This window comes from Thermobia domestica, chromosome 6, assembly GCF_964235325.1.
Source record: "Thermobia domestica chromosome 6, izTheDome1.hap1.1, whole genome shotgun sequence".
Lineage (NCBI taxonomy): Eukaryota > Metazoa > Arthropoda > Insecta > Zygentoma > Lepismatidae > Thermobia > Thermobia domestica.
Window position 1 is genome coordinate 113,992,234 of NC_137459.1, and position 20,322 is coordinate 114,012,555.

The window sequence follows — 20,322 nt, forward strand, 5'->3', positions numbered from 1 at the left end:
GCAATCACAATTTACTTCTATGAGCGAACTTCAGAGTAACTGGTATCATTATATTTGATTTAACAATCAAAGATCTTTATGCTCCGAAAAACTAGATCACGATCTGAAATCAAACAAGAAATTATAAGCACAAATTCGAGTCTGCCGACCATTCAGCTACTAGTGAAGTCAGAAATGAGAAACTTATATATGATGTAACTCTTCATCATTATACTTTTTTCTGTGTCACTTAGTGTGTCTTCCACACGAAATTTTGCTTTCCATGATTTTAAGTTTTAAAAAGTGTTATCAGCTAACCAAAGTATCTTTTAGTTAACAATATTCAGATTTCACACCATTTCATGTCTGAAATTGATTGCTTTGAAAGTTATCCAAGTTCAGAGAAATTCAAATCAAAGAGAAATAAATTAAACATGCAAGATAATGCATGATTTACTTGTAGAAAGACCTGCTATTATAAGAATGGAATCATAGCAATTCCTAATTTTTTCATTCCTAGTCAGTTCAAAGTTTTGTGATTTCGAGATAATGCCATGATAATATCTTAGATATCAATGCGTCATTCAGCCTTCTATTTATTGATTGCTTTACGTTGCTAAATATTGTGCAATAATTTATGTTGCCTTTGTACTTATGTTGTTTGGATGCAATGATGTGTAGATTACCCCAGAACTGGACGACGGATTGCCTCATGGTTTCAGCTACATGGTGAAAATTGCGTACGCAGAAAAGGCTTTGTAATTTCGGCTTTCGTTTCCATGGGACTCAGTGGAGCTTTGTACTTTCAAAATGTTATCTTTGAGTCATGTATTTACAGTCATCCACATATTTAATAATAAATATATATTTTTCATATCCTAAAATTTATTTGATTAAATTTCACTATAAACAAAATATTTTATAATGGCATGATAATGCAATGATTCTAGCAACTCTGTCATTCGCCACACTAATACTGGACTCCTACGCAAACTAAAAGAAATATGTATAAACCTATAATTTCAAGTTCTCTTCCTCTCATTTTCTTTTAACGCACTTTATGAAATATATGCATAGGAGGACAAAATAATGATCATTATGACAAGTAACTTTTCTTTACAATAGATATGTCCAAATAAACATTTTTTGTCAAATTATATCGAGCTTAGTTTGAAACTGTGGACATATTTATCCTCATTACTCTACTGTCACTATAAAGTCACTTGCTCTGTAAGTTAAGAAGCTTCCATACAACTGTTTGCTACTTATTATTATTATTATTATTATTATTATTATTATTATTATTATTATTATTATTATTATTATTATTATTATTATTATTATTATTAGAGCTGGGAAGTTGATGAGAAATCATTTTTCTTACGAGTGCCCAAAGACGACCCTTAACATATGTTCATTTTGGGTCATTGTAGGCCAGAAAATGGTGGACTTGATTTATGCTTTTTGCCATTTTCGGAGTTTTTTTTTTTTTTTTGTTTATTTGATTTTATAAGCTTTTCATAGGTCTTAACATTTTTTTTTTCACTTCATCTTTCGACAATAAATTTACCGGCCGTTAACTCGAATCACCACCACCTCTTAAACATCTTTTCGTTAGTAAAGAAAATTCAAGAGATAAAACACTCTTCAATGTCTGGACTGATAAGATCACATCTTCAACAATCACAAGTCAGATAAGGAGATGTAACAATGTCCTCCAGCAAGAAGGTGTGAGGGTAGGGATGTTTTCTTGTTTTAATTTATACTTCAGTCTGTGGAAGGACAGACCGTTAACCTACCAGAATTTTGTATTTCTTGAGTGTTATATTCATTAAATATGTAATTCTAATTAAATTGGGTTTTACTTTACGCCCTTTTTTCCAGTTTTTAGGTCCTTTTTAGATATTTGGGTCTTTTTCTAGGTTCTTTTTAGGCAATTTTTAGGTCTTCAACCTCAAAGCCCTTATTATTATTATTATTATTATTATTATTATTATTATTATTATTATTATTATTATTATTATTATTATTATTATTATTATTATTTACATTTAGACTTATAAATGACCCTCTTTAATATTGTTCGTCAATAGCAAACCTCTTATTTTAGTTTATCTTTTGCTTTATATTTCTATCACTCCTTTAATAATACATATTTTTCTTAAAGATGTTCTAACCAGTATATTTCCTCTTTCAAAAATATATTGCTCTTCTTTTCCAACTTTTTCTGACACTTTCTTACTGGATATTTGTTCTACCCGTACAGTTTTTGTATTCTTCTCCAGATCTGCATTTCAAACTCTTCAAGATGCTTCCATCTATATTTCGTACAGTATACCTTTTCATGTTGCATACAGTAATCAAAAAAAAAAAAAAAATATTTCATGAATCTTTTCCGTAATTCTTCATATAACTATCCTCATTTTCTTTTATTCTCAATTACCGCAGTTCTTTCTTCATCCTATCTTTGCTTTTATTTTCCTGTTAAATTTCAAATCTACATCAGCAATGCTTCATAGATACCTGCAACTGGTCACTTGTTCTATTTTCTCCTTTCAACTTGTATATTTGGCACAGATTGTCTCTTTCTAATCAGTACTGCTTTCATTGTTTTAACATATGTTTACATCCCAAATGCTTCACAGGTTTTCCTCAAATTTTCTAACACATCTTCAATTTGCGCATGATTCCGGAATTATTGGTCTTTTCTAAACCAGTATACATCGCATATGTTCTATTCGTTTTTCGAGACGCCTCTTATATGTTACTATAAGTGAACCAACTACGTATCTTGTTTCTCTTCTCTTCCTAAACTCAAACTGTTCCTCTTAAATTTCTTCAATTTGTTATATGAACTTTCTCCCGGTTAATACATTTCGTAGCACATAATAAAGTTATATTGATTTCCTCCTTTACTCAAACTCTGTTATGTTATCGATTATCTACCTTAGTTGATTTACCTAATGTTACATTTTTTTTAACTTATCAATTATTATGACGAAGCGATTGTAGTATTTCCATTATTTATTTATTTTTTATTTTCGAATATCTAAACTACACAATCCTTAAATGTATCCTATTATCCCTAAATTTATCAGTACATCCCCTGAATATAATGTCTTATGAAGCAAAAGAGAATTGTTATTTATAGCCAAAATAATAATTTATTCTACGCAGACTGTTAGGATAGTTTTTAAAGAAGAGATCGACTAGGATTTTTTTTTATTAAAACTGTACTTCGAAGATTTTTCCCTCTCGTTATCTTTCCATATCGTATTGCCCTACGATTCTTCTGTTTCCATTGATTTAACTTCCCTGTACATTTGCCTATACTCTCAGACTCCTTCTTGTTCCCCTATCATTTCAAATTTCTTCTATGTTTTACTTGATTTATCAGTTTATCTTCGTAATTCATTGTTGAGATTCCCAAGGAGAGGATACCACGTTTGTTCTTCCATTGCATTTGGTAATCAGCCAGAAGAAAAAAGAATTTGACTCTTAGTTACTGCATATTATTTTATTTTGGCTTCGGTATAAATCCGTTCTCACACCCTCTTTATTTCTCTTTATTTATTCAATATATATTTCGTAACCTGGCTTTTTACCTTTACTCTGAAACCGATATCCTGTAATCTTTTTTCCTGCAGCTTAACACAGAACTTGAGCTGTCTTGAACCCATTGACCTCCGTATTTGCTTCTTATGAATTTAAACACTTAACTGTGAATTCACGAACAAAGGTGTGTTTCCTTTCCCCATCTTCCAAATTGTCAGCATCTCTTTTCTTATCCTATTTGTTATCTAATTTGTTATATACTGACTACATGCAGTAAGGGTATATTTTATATTGAATGCACATTTCATCCAATATACTATATTGTGATCTGAGAAATTGCCAAACTCAGAGTGAAATCATTAGAAATATTTCTGTACCATTACATAATCAATTAGATACTCCTGACGATCGTCTCTGGCAACTGCAGATTATTTGAAGAGTTCTTCTTCTCGAAAGAACTTCCTAACCAAATGACCATTTGTCTGGTATTACTGATTTTTTTTAGGTGTATTAGAAAATGTTTTGCATTTCTGTTCTACTATCGTTATGGTAGTTTTAGGAACAATAGCAATAGTGGAGATAATGGTTGGTCTTACTGTAACTTTCTGATGTTTCCATTTAAAAAAAAAATAATCTGCTAGGTCTTTATTTTTATTTATTTTCGTACTAAATGTTAAACGTTTATGAGTCAATGACACTGCTACATCTATGAGAGTTACTTCTTTGTTTATTTTATTGATAATAATGATACCAGAAATGTTTGTAGATACCTTTACATCCTACTGATTTCTCGATCCAAGTAGAATTTTTATTTATTTCTTTTTCAAGTGCCAGACTTGACTGGTATTTGCAGTATGGCTTGTTATAGGTAGTTAATTCTATGTTATGTGCAAAAACTGCGTAATTATTATTATTATTATTATTATTATTATTATTATTATTATTATTATTATTATTATTATTATTATCACTAATGATAGTTTGTTACGAATTATTCCCTGTTTGAAATTTTACTCCCGCTTTAAAATGCGAAATTAGGAACTTGTGGTATGATACTTTTCTTTTCTAGAAAATAAAACTTCATGGTTGGATTCTGTCAGCAATAGAGAAGTTTTTTGAGCAGCAATGACATATATATATATATATATATATATATATATATATATATATATATATATATATATATATATATGTGTGTGTGTGTGTGTGTGTGTGTGTGTGTGTGTGTGTGTGTGTAAATTTGAGAACACAAAACTACTTTGTAGATTACAAATATGCGATATCACAAGAATCTATTAATTATGGACGGTCACACTTAAATATATTGAACCTCTATTGTTTTGTTATTCATAGTCATAGGGTATGAACTATAAGTGCCTTGGGAATCAAATCAAAGTCTATCAAAGTCTATCAAAATAATACAATCAAGATTGTCAATAACATCAAAAATCAAATGATAATGTTTAATCTTCAGTCAACAATTTAATGACAAGGAAGGTCATTAGAGTTGCGGAAGTATTTTTAAAACGGCACATTTGCGTTATTTGCATCGTATCCCCAGGAAAAGAGTCATTTGTGCCTGCCACCCATCGCATTACTAATTCACTATATTTGTATGAGAATTACTGCCCCTGTATGTTGCGTGGCCACTACCAAGCTGTTGCTCTGCATGAGTAATTGTGTACCGGGAAGGGGTATCATAACTTTGTGTACACAAGGAAGCAATGCTCAATAACTGCTGCAGGAATATAAAATGACAGGAATCATGGATAATCGTTCGCAGTAAAACGTTGACCTTATGCAACGTTACAAAGATATGTTGTCCGCAGTGCGTGAGACTACCTGCTAAAGATTCAACTGTATGGTCAGCGACCCTAACACGCAGGACCCTTGTGACCGCATCGGTTGAAGAATTACAGTTAGACTACCATGGGAATTTTAATAGTTAATACAACAGATCCAGAAATACAGAAAACTTTTTCTGCCTGAATTACTCCACTGCATTGTTTTGCCGTTGAAACACTGATACAACATTCAGGAGTCTTTATTAGTAACCTTCTCACATGATTACTTTTACCGCTTCAAACGTTAGCCATTCGGTTTTAAAATCCTTGAAATTGAAAGGAAATATTGCTTGTTTCAGTTATTTACATTTAACAACCTTCTGTAGACCTTTGTTTCGTTACTAAAATTGAATGTGCTATAAAAGCTGATTTTATGGTGTATCAATCAAATAAAATAAAAGCTCATCCATTTATATCAGAAAATGAATATCAATTAAATTACAAATTCACTCTTTGAGTCTTCTTTGTCAAACATCAGCTTCAAAATAAGTCAGCGAAAGTGCGGATTATACAGATTGGAGTGTATAATGCCAAGTTCTTTATTTGCTTCAAATCTTACTCGAATACCAGTAGGTGAGAACAATAGAACTAACATATAAAACAATACTCAAGAAATATCAAGAATAGGGAACAAAAATATAAAAAATATGTGAAAGCTTCGACAGATGAGTATTGAGAAGAATGTAGAATATTCGCTTAAATCAACGAGAACATACTGAGGAAATTTTGGATTAAGTAAGAATAGAAAACAATATGTGAATGCATATAAGAGGAAAACAAAATAAAGACGCTTAGAAGAAGTTAAGAAGCTATAGACCCTACTCTTAGACAGGTGACAGAAAATATAGAGGAAAACGAAAGAGAAAAAGTATTGTAGTAGTGGATAGATTTTATTAAATTGGATAATTATTTACATAAAAAATAGATAGAAAAGAAAGCACACAAATGACAGGACACGAGGCTCAGTGGTAGAGTGTTCACGTCTGATGCGTGGGATCTGTTGTTTTATTCCAGCTCGCGCCAAGTGCTCTTTGTGGTGCACAAGAGTGGATAAACACTGTGTACATAGGTTTTCTCGGGCTTCTCCTGTTTTCTCCCAGTTTCTTCATTCTGCTATTGCATTCATTTTCACCATCACCATCTCCTTTAGCTTACATGGCATAACGTGGGACGTAAGGAAGAACTATTTTATTTTCATTTTCATTTCAAAACAGAAAACGATAAACCATAAGATATGTTGATAACTATTCCTCAATTGTGGTAAATTACATGTTAGTGGTAGCACAGCATTCATTATTATTATTATTATTATTATTATTATTATTATTATTATTATTATTATTATTATTATTATTATTATTATATGGCAGATGAAATGTAATACATATTTATGCTAAGCGTCTTTTCAGTATTTTCTTCACAAAATAATTGCTTTTCAATTGAATTATTTGATTACACATATGATTTATTTGTATTTAAGACAAACCAATTTAAGACTAAAGCTTTCATCAACTGCATATATTGTGTTATTGTGTATACAATAATATAACTAAGCCCGTTTTATATTAATTATATCTATTCATCTTAGGTGAGGTCGTTTGAATTATTCAAATGAGTGAACTACTTGGAAACTATGTTCAGCATTGCAGTTGAAAATCTTTTCTCAACGGAAATACTAATAGGTAAATCAATTTGTAAATAGTTTCTAATTCCAGACATAGTAATATATATATTACTATGTCTGGAATTAGAAACTATTTACAAATTGATTTATCTATTAATATTTCCGTAAAGCAGTAATGATTTATGGGTTTAGAGCAATAATTGAAATTTGGGTCTTGTTATGAATATTTTCACATCTCGTTGATAACTATGAATTTTTAAAAATTGATTTCAAAGTGAAATGTGAGTAGTTCGGAATGTTTTCATAATTTGCGGTGATCACGAGCTCACCCACGTTTTTTTTTTCTTACCTGATCTTCAAATAGTATTCTTAATTGAAATGATGAAAGTCATTAACTTATGTGAACAATTTCTAGTCTGAAAATACAGAAAATCTATGCATTCTAGGCAATACCAATTAACTCAACCATGAAGAAATATATATGCTTCAAGGTTAAAAAGTTGTTCAACACACTGACTGTCATATTAGAAAAGAAAAAAAATAAAAACGGCTTTATTTGTGGGGGCCAAGGTACTTTATTACGAAAATAGATTAAGAACTTCAGTAGCAAAACGAATTTTGTGCTTCAATATGTATATATTTTTTATTTTTTTCTAATTTATATACATCTGTGAGCTAAACAACTGCGTGATCTTTCCTAGGGGGCAACCCATCATATTACATAAATGTTACAGACTGGTAGAGTGAGTTGGCTGCGCACCATGCGGCCCCCAAGGTAAAGAAACGTGTGAGATGCATTTGACTCACAAGATCGCAGCTTAAAACTAATGTGAGTTAAATTCAACTCATGTGCCAGTTAATATGTTAATTATAATCTAGATTTTTTTTAAAAAATGCAAATCTTAAATCTTTTTACGCTTATTACATCACGACTATTGAATATTATGATGGCTGTAGAATGCACAAATAAGCATGCGTCCAAAAGACAGAGAGAATTTTCTGCATGTGTGCCCTTTAGGTGACAAATGTGTCTCCAAGGAACATCCTCTGTAATTTTTGACCATTAAGGAGGGATATCGTGACTCAGTAGTAGAGTGCTCCTATACGAGGGTTTCCTCGTACGACCCTTGGTACGAGTTTAGTATTAGGATCAGGAATTAGATTTTTAGGCTTTCGGTAGCTAAGACCATGTTAGTCGGTCAAGTATAAGGGTTGACATCCCGGGTCTAGGTCAAAACCCCCACAGCCAAAACCCCCAAACTCAAGAAATGTCAAAACGCCCACACAAACGGTCATAACTCCCGCACAAATGGACAAATCTCCCAAACGCACGAACGGTCAAAACCTCCACAGCCAAATCTCCCATACTCAAGAAATGTCAAAACGCCCACACAATCGGTCATAACTCCCACACAAATGGACAAAACAGCCATACATAGCAACGGTCATAATCCACACATAAATGGACAAAACTCCCACACAAATGGTCAAAACTCCCACATACAGAAATTGTCACAACTGCCACACAAATGGACAAAACCCCCACACAATCGGACAAATCTCCCACACTCTGAAATGATCGTGATTGCACGTCTTTGTTGCAGCTCTTTATGACGCCCGCTTTAGTGTTCCTGTCATTAGAAAACAGTGCAAGAAGAATAGTTGCAACATCAGTTTAAGTGGAATAAAAAATGTTATTAAAAAGTACAAGGGCAAGACATGCAATCAGGATCATTTCAGAGTGTGGAAGATTTGTCCGATTGTGTGGGGGTTTTGTCCATTTGTATGGCAGTTGTGACAATTTCTGCATGTGGGAGTTTTGTCCATTTGTGTGGGGGTTTTGTCCATTTATGTGGGGTTGCGACCGTTGCTATGTATAGGAGTTTTGTCCATTTGTGTGGGAGTTCTGACCGTTGGAGATTATGACCGATTACCAGTGTGGGGGTTTTGGCTGTGGGAGTTATGACCGTTCGTGCATTTGGGAGATTTGTCCGTTTGTGTGGGGGTTATGACCGTTTGTGTGGGCGTTTTGACATTTCTTGAGTGTGGGGGTTTTGGCTGTGAGAGTTTTGACCTGTTCCTGACGTCCCTGGGTGATCACACTGCCGAAAGAATTGAAAAGGAAGAAAGAAATAGGGAGGAAAAACCGGCCTGGGACCATTGTATTAGGTACTGCCCCGGCATTTCCATGCTGTTAATGAGGAAAACCCAGGAATACTTCGCTCAGGATACATGGTCTGAGAAAGCTGTTGCACTCTTTCGACTTAGTGTTCTCACCAGAAATCGAATCCGGGACCGCTAGCACCATAGGCGCCATATGAGTTTGTGATAAACAACATCTTGTCTGTGGGCGTTGTCGGGGCTATCTTGCTTTCCATTCTATTCATTATTTCATACGTAATCACTTTCATTAATAGTTCGTGACCTTTAGCCTATAGGGCATATTCGTGAGACATAAAGCTTAAAGATTTAAAATAATTGTATTTAATTATTTATTTTTACTCCTGATCCACTTTTCTATTATACATAAATCTAATATGATTGAAGACAGTATAACATTTATCTCACTACTGAGTATACATTTTTAGCTGTCATCTGGATTTTCAAAGTTGTGAATAAATTCTACGTGGAGAATTAAACAATAAATAAAAGTCATATGCATATATAGTAAATGATGTTATAAAAATTCAATTTATATATAATTAAGTCTTAAACCAATAGCATTGGAAACTTGTACATATGCGGAAGTCTATATATGTAAAATATGGATTAAAATGTATATTTTTAGTGATGAAAACTTATATAACTCCAAGGTTCATGTCATTCCCAGAACATATTGCACAATATTCATTGACACTGATAAGATCAATCTGACTCTCTCAATGCATAATTTTCCCATAATTTGGATTTATAAAAAATATATATTCATTCTTTCTATTCTTTATCAATGTGGAAAAGGAAGTGTAAATTCTACTAACCAAGGACGCACTGAAGTAGATGTGGAAAGAGAACTATTGTACGTAACACATGAAATGTATATATACCAATATCCATGAGAAATGTCAAAACATTCTAATGCATAATCCTGAAAAATACAGTAAGTAGTGCTATTATATTTGTTTCAAGCTGGTAGTCTTTGGATCTTTGATCCACTCTTCATTGTCCATTTTCATGTCTTTAGACATTGCATGGAGTCATTTATTGATGAGATCAGTGTCATTGCCATTCTCATACAGAATGGTCACTTCTGAATTTTAAATCCTGATTCTTGTTATGAAATTATAATTAGCATGATATAATCCTGTAACATCCAACAATTCGAGTTTATGGCATAGCAAAATTACCAATGCATCATTTTCATTAAATGTTTAAATGCTTAAAATGTTTTTTTCTCTTCCTTAATGATTATTTTGTTCTTATTATTCTCCTGAAAAATATGTTTCCCAGATCAGCGTCTGTACGATTTTGCACTACCATTCAGATGGTGTCCAAGCATGGAAAGGAGCAACTAACAAAAATGCCCATTCACTAAGCTTTTTGGCTACCAGAACAAGGGTAGAATCTTTGTCTTTTGTTTCAACACAATTTTGTATAAGATAAATTTGGCCACAGGGCCAAATAAACGGGAACACTCACATAAACAATGTGATTCTTTCATCTTCTCCAGAAAGGTGCTTATCTATCTTATGTGGAGAAGAGAATATTATTTCTAAAATAAATTGAGGAGTTTGATGTAATAAGGGCTTAAGCAAGGTTACGCCCTTTTTGCATCAAGCGCATAAGTGGCTTTTGCCATGCATGTTTAGCCTCCTGTCGAGATTTCAACTCAATATCGGAATAAAGTGCTGCATATCACATTGCTTTATGTAAGAAAAGGAACACTACTTAAATTTTCAACATCGTTTTTCTCCAAACGCATATTTCAGACTTACGTCCTCATTGCATCAAACTCCTCAATTATATATTGAAATCATTTCTTCGTGCTCATTCGTGCCAATTTATCAAATTCTTTACTTTAGAAATTAGGCACAGCGAGTTTATCACAGTATTAGCTGAACATTTGTACAAAAGCAGAATATGAATCTAGTATATGTTTCAGACTCTTATTTGAATGCATACACATCTATTTGTGTGCATCTGTGAATGAAAGAAAAGGAAGACTATGTTTAGTTTTTCGAAGTTTACCATCAAAGTGGAAATGGTTACCAAATCTCATACGGCTTAACGTAAACACTACTACTTTCGTTTCCTACTTTTAAAACCATCGTTAAATGCTCAAATAAATTAAATGCTATTTTTTTTAAGGATTAAAATGTATTTTTGACAGCATCAAATTCAGGTACGAATAAATCACCTACTTTTAGTCAAATATGTGTATGATACAGTGTAGTTTTATTTTTATTCTGTGGACTTCGACGTCAATTCAATGTATCACATACGCCACTCATAAGATTATTCTTACTATTTAATTAACATTGGACTTACGTTTAAACCTTTTTTTTTAATTTCTGGTAACAGCAAAATACGAGGGGAAAATTACGTTTTGCTAGAACTTGTAGTCGTGTCGCGAGAAAAAAAGCAAATTTTCTCCCTAGGTTTAATAATCTTGTAAATTAATAATAAACTGAGCAAAGTTAAAATAAAATTTTGTTTTAAAAAATCGATTTTTTTTCAATAATTATAATGTAGTAAACATAGTTAAAAATTCAAATTTTGACATTTGCTCCTATGTTATGATGTTTAAAATATTTATTCACTTGTAAATATATAATATCTTAACTTGATTCGTAAAATATCCGGGTGCACTTTCTACAGTCATTCTCTCGTACTCTGAACATTGTACAAACAAAAGGCTGAAGGATGAATTTGGGTGTGAATGTGAGAGCGAAGACAATCTTTCAACTCCAAAATTAAGTCATAAGTTCTTTAACGTTATTACTTCCCTTTCAAGCTCCAGCGGAAGTTTTTATTCTGGACAGCCTTGCATTATAAAGGTGAAGGCCAAACCACTTCCTTTGCAGCGACAATTTACCTTATGCTTCTTCCTTGAAGAAGAATGTATAGTCAGTCATCGACACGCCGGATGTTACGCTTACTATCATAAGGAGTTAAGTGGTGTAACGGAGTCGTTAAATTGTGTAAGAGTTTCAGGAAGAGTGATAAAGCTCAACACTGCAGTTATGATGCTGTAATAGAATGTACTGATATTTGCATCGAAACCTTTCATTTGCACCCCTTTTATTATTTTTTCTATCAAATAATAAAGAAAAATGTAAAGGAAGCAAAAAATCCGTCTGGGTTAATATTTTATTAGAAGTTCGTTGTAAGTAAACGAAAAAGGGAAAATTGGAAATAGTTTGGAAGGAAATCAAGCAGTGTGACTACAGCTCACTGTTTTGTCATTATGAAGATAACTAAAAAAATGTTCTTGCTATAGTTTATACATACGAACGTATGTTTGGAGATGAAAACATAAGCTCATTCAAATGCAAGTAACTGAACTAAAATTTCAAATTTTAACAAAGCGTTTAAAAATATCATTTATTTAACCACGTACGCTCCTAACTTCTTACTTTATTTTTAACCTGTTCGTGTATTATTCCGTCTGTTCTTGTATTAATTTAAAGATGTTGAGAGAGAGTTATTGAGATCAATCGAATCTTTATTTAGAAGTATATCTACCATCCATAACCAAAGCTAATGATTATGCATGTGTCAGCAGAGTGCTGTTTCGACAGGAATCAGTAAACTTGGCAGAAATGAAACAAAAACCAAATTTTAAGAGCTAAATGACTTGTTAGACAATATCTGATCAAAACATTACCGAAACTTCTGGCCTTTATTATGCTGTGAAAACACCGCAAAGTGGAACTGAAATCCGATGCCAATAATAAAGACCTGCTTCTAATTCGGCCACATGTATTCATAGCACAATATGTTTTTTTCTTCTTCTTTTAAGAGAATCTTTTCTGGAGATACTATTGACTTGAAGATTACCGAAATGAAAATGTTATGTTTCAAAGAGATATTAATGACAATTGCATCAGAAAAATGCACGGCAATAGCCGAATCGAAGCAATCATGAGCTAATTTCAAATTCGTTTTGAATACTATAGAAAAAAGTAAAATGTTCAACATATTTTACTCCGTTTCTAACACAAATTAATCACTCATTCAAATAGATGTGATTTCCTTCCTTGCATCATTTAGGCACCGTAAGTTCGTTACATTTTGCTAACAAGTTGTTTCCCGTTTTATACAATGTATTTTGTAAAGAACTACATAATTAACAAATTCTGAATTAAGTTTGTGTGATTTAAATAAAACAATTGTCTTTCATGTTCAAGGTAACCTATTCAAGGTGTGTCGATTTTGTAGGAAGAAACTCAATTGGACTTTACCAAATTTTGCTATCGGTGGGGCGTTTTAAACAACATTTTGCTATTTTTTAAAGAATTCATATTTCTAAAGAAAGAGTGGCACAGCGGTTGTAGATCGTGGTAGACAGTGGTAGAGCGGTTACCTCTGGTGAATGGGGTCGCTGCTACGATCCCCGGCCAATTATGTTTGGACAATACCCTATATGTATTCTTTCGGGGTACTCCCGTTTCTCCCACATTTTCATTCCGCTATTCTTCCATCATAATTCACTTCCCTTAATCATGCCCCTTCCTTAGTCTAAATGACATAATCATGAGATGTTAAACTGAAAGGTTTAATTGTATTTTCATTACATTAAAAAAAGAAGAAACAATACTAAGCAGTTTGGAAATTACAGAGCATATCAAAGGAAGTTATTACTTTTGGATAATTGCTCGCAGCAGATAAATGTGTATTATTCATGTATGTTGTTAGAGATTTAGTAAGTAAGTTTCCGTTAGGGAGCACACAATCTCCAGTTGGCAAAACATGAAATTCCAGTTTCAATATAGTAGTTGAAAACTACCTGGAAATGGGTTCCAATACTAGCAGTACATGTATGCATGTGCATAATAAATTGTAATAATTCTATTCCATTGAAATGAAGACTCGTATGACTCAATTTGAAAGTTGCTCTGCTCTTTTTTAAAATATAATCACAAAACCTTCTTACAAGTTGCATATTCTTACAAATTGAATTACCTACTTACAAAGTTCTATCAAAAAGGTTCTACCCTCTGCCGTGTCGTGACAAAACGCTGTAACTTTGGCGAAGAAGTTTTGCGAAAATGAGCCTTAAAGTTTTCATCCGAAAATGTGATCTGTATCGTGTAGAAATAGTGTATCTTGACTTTGGAAACACGTGGTTACATGTAATGTTACGTAAATGCATGTTGTGTGATTAAATTTGGTGAAAATTGATTGGTTGACCATTATTGCCTAGTTACACTGGTTCTACACGATACATATCATATTTTCGGATGAAAACTTTAAGGCTCATTTTCGCAAAACTTCTTCGCCAAAGTTACAGCGTTTTGTCACGACACGGCAGCCCTGTTAAGAGTCTTAACAATAGATGCACCTTAATGATTTTTCCTCTCAAGATCTGTATTGAGAAGAAAGTTGCAGTTTCATAATCCTACTCAGGCAAAATTTTGAGATGGGTTTTCAGTAAGAAGGTCTTGACGAAAATGGCATTTTAATCTTATTCATAAACATTTCTGAACACAAGCTTTCGATCTCGCTAATTAATGCAAGATGGGAATAGCAGTCTTGATCAAGATGCGTTATCGCTAAGAAATTATCAAAATATGTTTATGAATACAAATTGTCTCAATACTGAAATGTTATTAAAGATTAAGTTTTACTCAAGGTAAGATCTTATGTGGACATCGTCTATGAATACGGCCCTAAGGTGTTTGATGAAGGGGTACAGAATTGATTTAGAAAGTTAAACTGTATTACCTACATTACTGTATAACATATTTTTAGAAACTATTTACTAGTAAGCAATACACATATTGCTTGTTTCTTCTTTGTAGTTTCTTCTCGATAGGAGCTCATGCGATTCCGATCCCATGCTATGCTGTAGGTCCATGTCTCATATAGCATAGGTACCAAATGGGACAATAAACTCCAAAATAACATACCAAAGATGTTCATGGTGCCTTGTAATTTCATACGTAACACCAATTATTATAACGTTTTTCTTTGTTTAATTACTTTTTAAAATGTCTAAAATGCTATCTGCATCACGTATACGATAAGCACATGGCATGCACGGAACTTATCACAACAGTCATTTTATTTATTTATTTATTTATTTTTTTTTTTTTTTATTCATTTCGGTTTCAATGAATACGATAATACGGCAAGTTTTCTCAAAACAGACACAGGGACAAAGGCAAATGCTGGCAATTTTGTTACTTAGTTTAATCTGCGGCTACATTGTATTGCTTCAATTGTTTCTCTTTTTCTTCCTTAGCAGGATTCTTTGTGAGCTGCAGAAAAATGGGTAGCTTTCAGAATGTAACAGGTGTCAATCCAAGAGAACAAGGAATGATTTAAGAGAACAAATCCAAGGACAAAACTGCGCAAACACTTGAAATTCCCCCTAAACATATAATTAAAATCGTCCAATGGATTGTAGGGCTTCCAAATGTATAAAAATAAAAATATGTATGGAAAAAGTTACAAGTCTACGGATTGATCGGAAATTGAAGTGAATAGGAAAATGTGACAGGTTTTGTCGTAGACTCTTGGCTACGTTATCTTAAATAATTTGCAAGATTTTGCTAAATAAAAACTGAAATTGGTGACACACTGGTGCGTACTTGTTTTCCTGAACTTTACTTAAAACATATTAAAGAGAAAAACAAAATGGAAGTCCAATCATGAAGTAATTGAAGTAATACAATTTAGCAAGAGGTAAAACATCAGCTAATCAATTGGCCGTTTTCGTCATTGGTGTAACTGGCTTGAAAAAAAAAAGCTTTGTGCCCATGTTAGTGGGGTCAAAGAAGGTATAAGCAGATACGATAAGAGTTTTAGTAAAAGCCTACCATACCATGTGCCTACCATACACGTACGTGATATACAAATGTATAGGACTGCAAATAGGTCCTACAAGTATATAAGGTTATTTTTTCTACTTTTTCTTTCTATTATAGATAAGGAAAGATGGAGATCATATTTGCATCGGTCACTCTTAGAATGTGTCCAGTAAATACAGCAAAGTGAGAAATGCATGGTGAGAAGTATTTAATGCACTGATTAAGGAGCATGCACAGACTTAGAAAATATATGTAGAGACTTAACTGTTCATTTTGTGTTCATATGTAGTATTTATTTTTGTTAGTATGAGGTAAAAATCTAGTAAATATACATTTTTTTTTTTCATTTCAGTTATTTTTCAAAGAATTCTTTCATATGTTAATAGCCGTTTTGGGTAATTTGAAGTAACGCCATTTTATAATGTTAATTTTATTATCTCCTTAACAATTATAGCCTAACAGCAGTATTGAGTGTGTTCTTTTAAATATCGAAATATTTTGTGTTCCTGGTGTGAATAAAAGTGTCGTGGAAGTGCACTTATTTTAGTGAAGAAAAGCTATGGGAGTCATTTCGCATATTTTTGTATGTAGAGTCATATAGATGCAGTAAATTAAAGTTTGCTAATGAGATGATCAGTATTCTTTTAACAATAACTTTGAAATAGTTACTTCTACATGCAATATTACAGAACTTACTTTTAAAGAGAAAAGTAACTTGTTTTCTATATGAAGCTTGTTACATTAAATATGAACTGAAACAAGAACCCACTTGAGGCTATAACATATGCGCTTTCAGAGCAGATCTGGGTTCGATACCTACTGGGAGTTTATGTGGTTCAATCCTTAAGCCTGCTGTTCGTCCAGTAAAGAGCGAAACAGTCTCGATTTTTGACCCTAGTGTCCCGTGTCCCCGTAAATTTAGTTGGAACATGCAAATGTCCAAAATTTTGGTCTCGTCCCGTTTCTGCTGTCAATATCAGATTATCGATTAGGAAACCTTTTATTAGTGCAAGAACAAAAGTTATAACATGGAACAATTGTGAGCAAGTTACCACTACACCACTCCCTCTCATTTCATAACGAGCAAACCAAGAGACTAGATCCGCAGTGCAGAGTCGCAGTTCTTCGTTGGCAGTCAAGGGAATCTGCAATCTTTAATTAAGTGCACGAGCTAAGCTGTTCTTTTTATATCAGAAATGAAGTGTTCCAATTTTGAATCAACAAGAATGCCTAAACAGAAATGCAAATTTTCCTTCAAATTTGAAGCGTATTCAGATGAAAAAAAATCTCATGTAAATGCAAAACGCTCATATGAGTTTTCGAGAAGCATAAAGTTTCCTGAGAACAGACCGTGGCAGATCTTGAAGAGAAAATGGGGGCAGCCAGAACACAAAGATATATAAATAATAGCTTAAATTATTTTTATCACTCAAAAACTTGGGGCCTACGCCCCTGACCCCAGGATAGATCCGCCACTGAGAACAGATTGTACTACAGATTGTTAGTTACTTCTTTGTATCCACTTCAAATAATGCAGTGAAAATGTTTCCTAAAAACGTATTATGTTTCAAAGTTTTGGAGGATATCGAATGTATCCCGCATTTTCATATATATTACATTCTTATCAACCCTACGTTAAACTGCAGGTTCACGTCTCGAATATGTAATATGGCCTCGATATTGAAAAGGTCGACAAACTCCAAAGCAACCAACAAATCAATGAAATAAAATAATTTTCAATAACGCCTATGTTGTGATTGTAAGATTTAAAAATAATACGATAAAAGTTATTTCAAATTATATAGTAAAGATATGTAAAATGTGCAAAATTACTTCAAACTATACAGTCAAAATTAGAACCAATAATACACTCATAATCAAAACAAAGAATTGTATGCATTGAATTGTACCATATGTAGCTATCTACGTCATAGTGTATTTTCGAACAAAAATCATAAGAGTGTTGCAAATAAATAAAGTTTCCATGCACAGCGAAAACAAAGAAAAGTACATTGGTTGAAAAAAAAACAGAAAAGAAAAAGAAATTCATGCTTTTGAAAAAGTGTTCTAAAGAAAATTAATACCACACTTTAGTAAAACAAAAATCAGACGTAGAAGAAAATGTATCCACAAAATTTTAATCTTTACTTTGATCTTACCATTGTATTGTTTAAGATCAAAGTATTATTGTATTGTTAAAGATAAAACTAAGTAATATGAAAAATTGTAAACGTGTGTCAAGGAACTAAACAAAAAACTAACTTGAAAATATATATTCACTGTTACTCTAATAGCAATAATGTTATTCAATCGACAAGAACGGCAAATTTGCAAATATCTAATATTTGGTGTTATAAGCCGAAGGATCCTTGCCTGCATGTTAGAAAATTATGAAATGTTATTTATTAGGAGAGATGTAGATTTTTAGTTTTTTTTTTTTTTTTTTTTTTTTAAGGAAATGTAAACTTTTATTCTTTTTAAGTTAACCTAACTATTTGTGGCATTTCTTTTCCTGATTACAATGATCTTAATACAAATGATAATAATCGGTTAATGATATTCTTTAACGAAAGTATATCTAGGTGTTTAATAAGAAATACGAGTATGAAAATGTCAGATTTGCATTTCATTTTTTAATATATGATTAAGGAATAGATATTAATTGGAAAATTGTCAATATTACTATATCAATTAATAGTAAAGATACCATGGTGTTAATCGAAGTAAGAAAAATATGCAGTATTCAAAAATGAAAAGCACAATTTAGTTAAATCAAAGTGCTAACTCCGTAAGTTCTCATTCATAGTTTAAACCATGCTTTGTATGTTTGGAACTAACTACAAACATATTGTTGTTATTTAGAAAACTTACTGAATATCAGCTTTTTTGATACAATTAATTGCTTCTTAGCAACTTCCGAACATTTTTCTCGTAAATATGTTGTTAAAAACACATAAATTGAGTTGTTATTATTGTAATAGATTCTCTGCGTTTGTTTTCTTGTCATGAGAAACACTCTTCACGGTGGAAAATAATATACCACCTACCCGTTATGAAATGCTTAATATATTTGTGTGTATGTATGTGAAAGTTATCATTTACCAATAATTTATACAAAAAAGCATGTAACTAAGAGATAGAAAATAAATTATCAAAATTTTCAAGTTAGTTTGTGTTGTTTGTTTCTCGTTACAATCAGACTGCTTAGATAATAGACAAATAAAGTACTTACCATCTGTTAACATTTTCAGTACAGTGAGAACTGTGATTGCTTGCACCATGCTTGGAAGATAGTGTTTTCTTCTCATCTTGATCACCTGAAAAAATTACTTAAGTTAGCATGTTACTTCTTTTGAGTAACAAGGCGTCGACGAAAACTTCGGTACCTTTCAGTACGCCCTTAATTATGTTGAATCCCCACATGCACACACACGATAATATAGCATGTCCTAGAAGAAACACTGATAATACGTTTTAGAATTCGCGATCTGACAGTCAGTACGAGACACCTATCACCAAAGAATAGCTATCCAAACCTAGCATCCGACTCGCGTGTGCCACCAACAATAGCCACATTGTGACGTTAAACAGGAAGCCGCTTTGATAGGCTCGCATGCTGTTGTCCAGCAAATCAGCGTAGAGATTTACTGTCCTTGGTGTTTCAACGCGCTACCACATTTCTGCCCAATTGATTTCCCCTCTTCCTTTGTTGGAGTCCTGTAAAGTCCTCTGTGAGATTTACGCCATTTTTGTTTCAATGATTTGTCACAAGGTTTGCATTCATAGATGGCACTTGTGGCTTCAGATTGTTGGAAATTTTTGAAAACAAAGAAATGTATTTTGTCTTTCCTTTGTATAGTCTTTTATTTGTATTTGTCATAACATAGGACAGTATTGTATAACATATATAAGGAGCAGCCAATTGAATAAAACTTTGTCGGTATATTTTTCAGTTAGAAATTCTTGTAAATTTCATTTATGAATATAAATATTTAACTTACATTCTTACTTTTAATACACTACCTTAAAAAGAAATCAATAATAGAGTAATATTAATTATGGCTGTAAATACGTAATTACATTGTAACAGAGTTGAAATTAAGGAAATTAATGGACTGGACCAAATTGAGTTTGTTATTCATCTTAAACTTAGGTGAAAGTAATTCTTACGTTGAAACGAAAAGCTCAGCAGAAAACGGTAGTGCAAGATAACTTGTATTTGGAGCAAATGACCTACCAGTTAGGAATATCTATTCTATGGTAATTATTTAACATGCCATGTCAGCACATCTTGTAAAGTTAGAAATAGATGTTCTGTTATTTTAACTAAAACTTCTTCTTAATACAA

General features: G+C 32.4%; 1 protein-coding gene across 3 annotated transcripts in view; it reads right to left on the reverse strand.

Moving 5' to 3' along the window:
• The window catches only part of nompA (no mechanoreceptor potential A), a 329,738-nt gene that overhangs the window by 116,697 nt on the left and 192,719 nt on the right, over positions 1-20,322 (reverse strand). For all 3 annotated transcript variants that reach the window (XM_081761969.1, XM_081761968.1, XM_081761967.1), the window contains exon 3: positions 19,207-19,291. In XM_081761969.1, coding sequence (XP_081618095.1) covers positions 19,207-19,282 — 76 coding nt within the window. In that variant the 5' untranslated portion in view covers positions 19,283-19,291. The remainder of the gene's footprint in view (positions 1-19,206; positions 19,292-20,322) is intronic.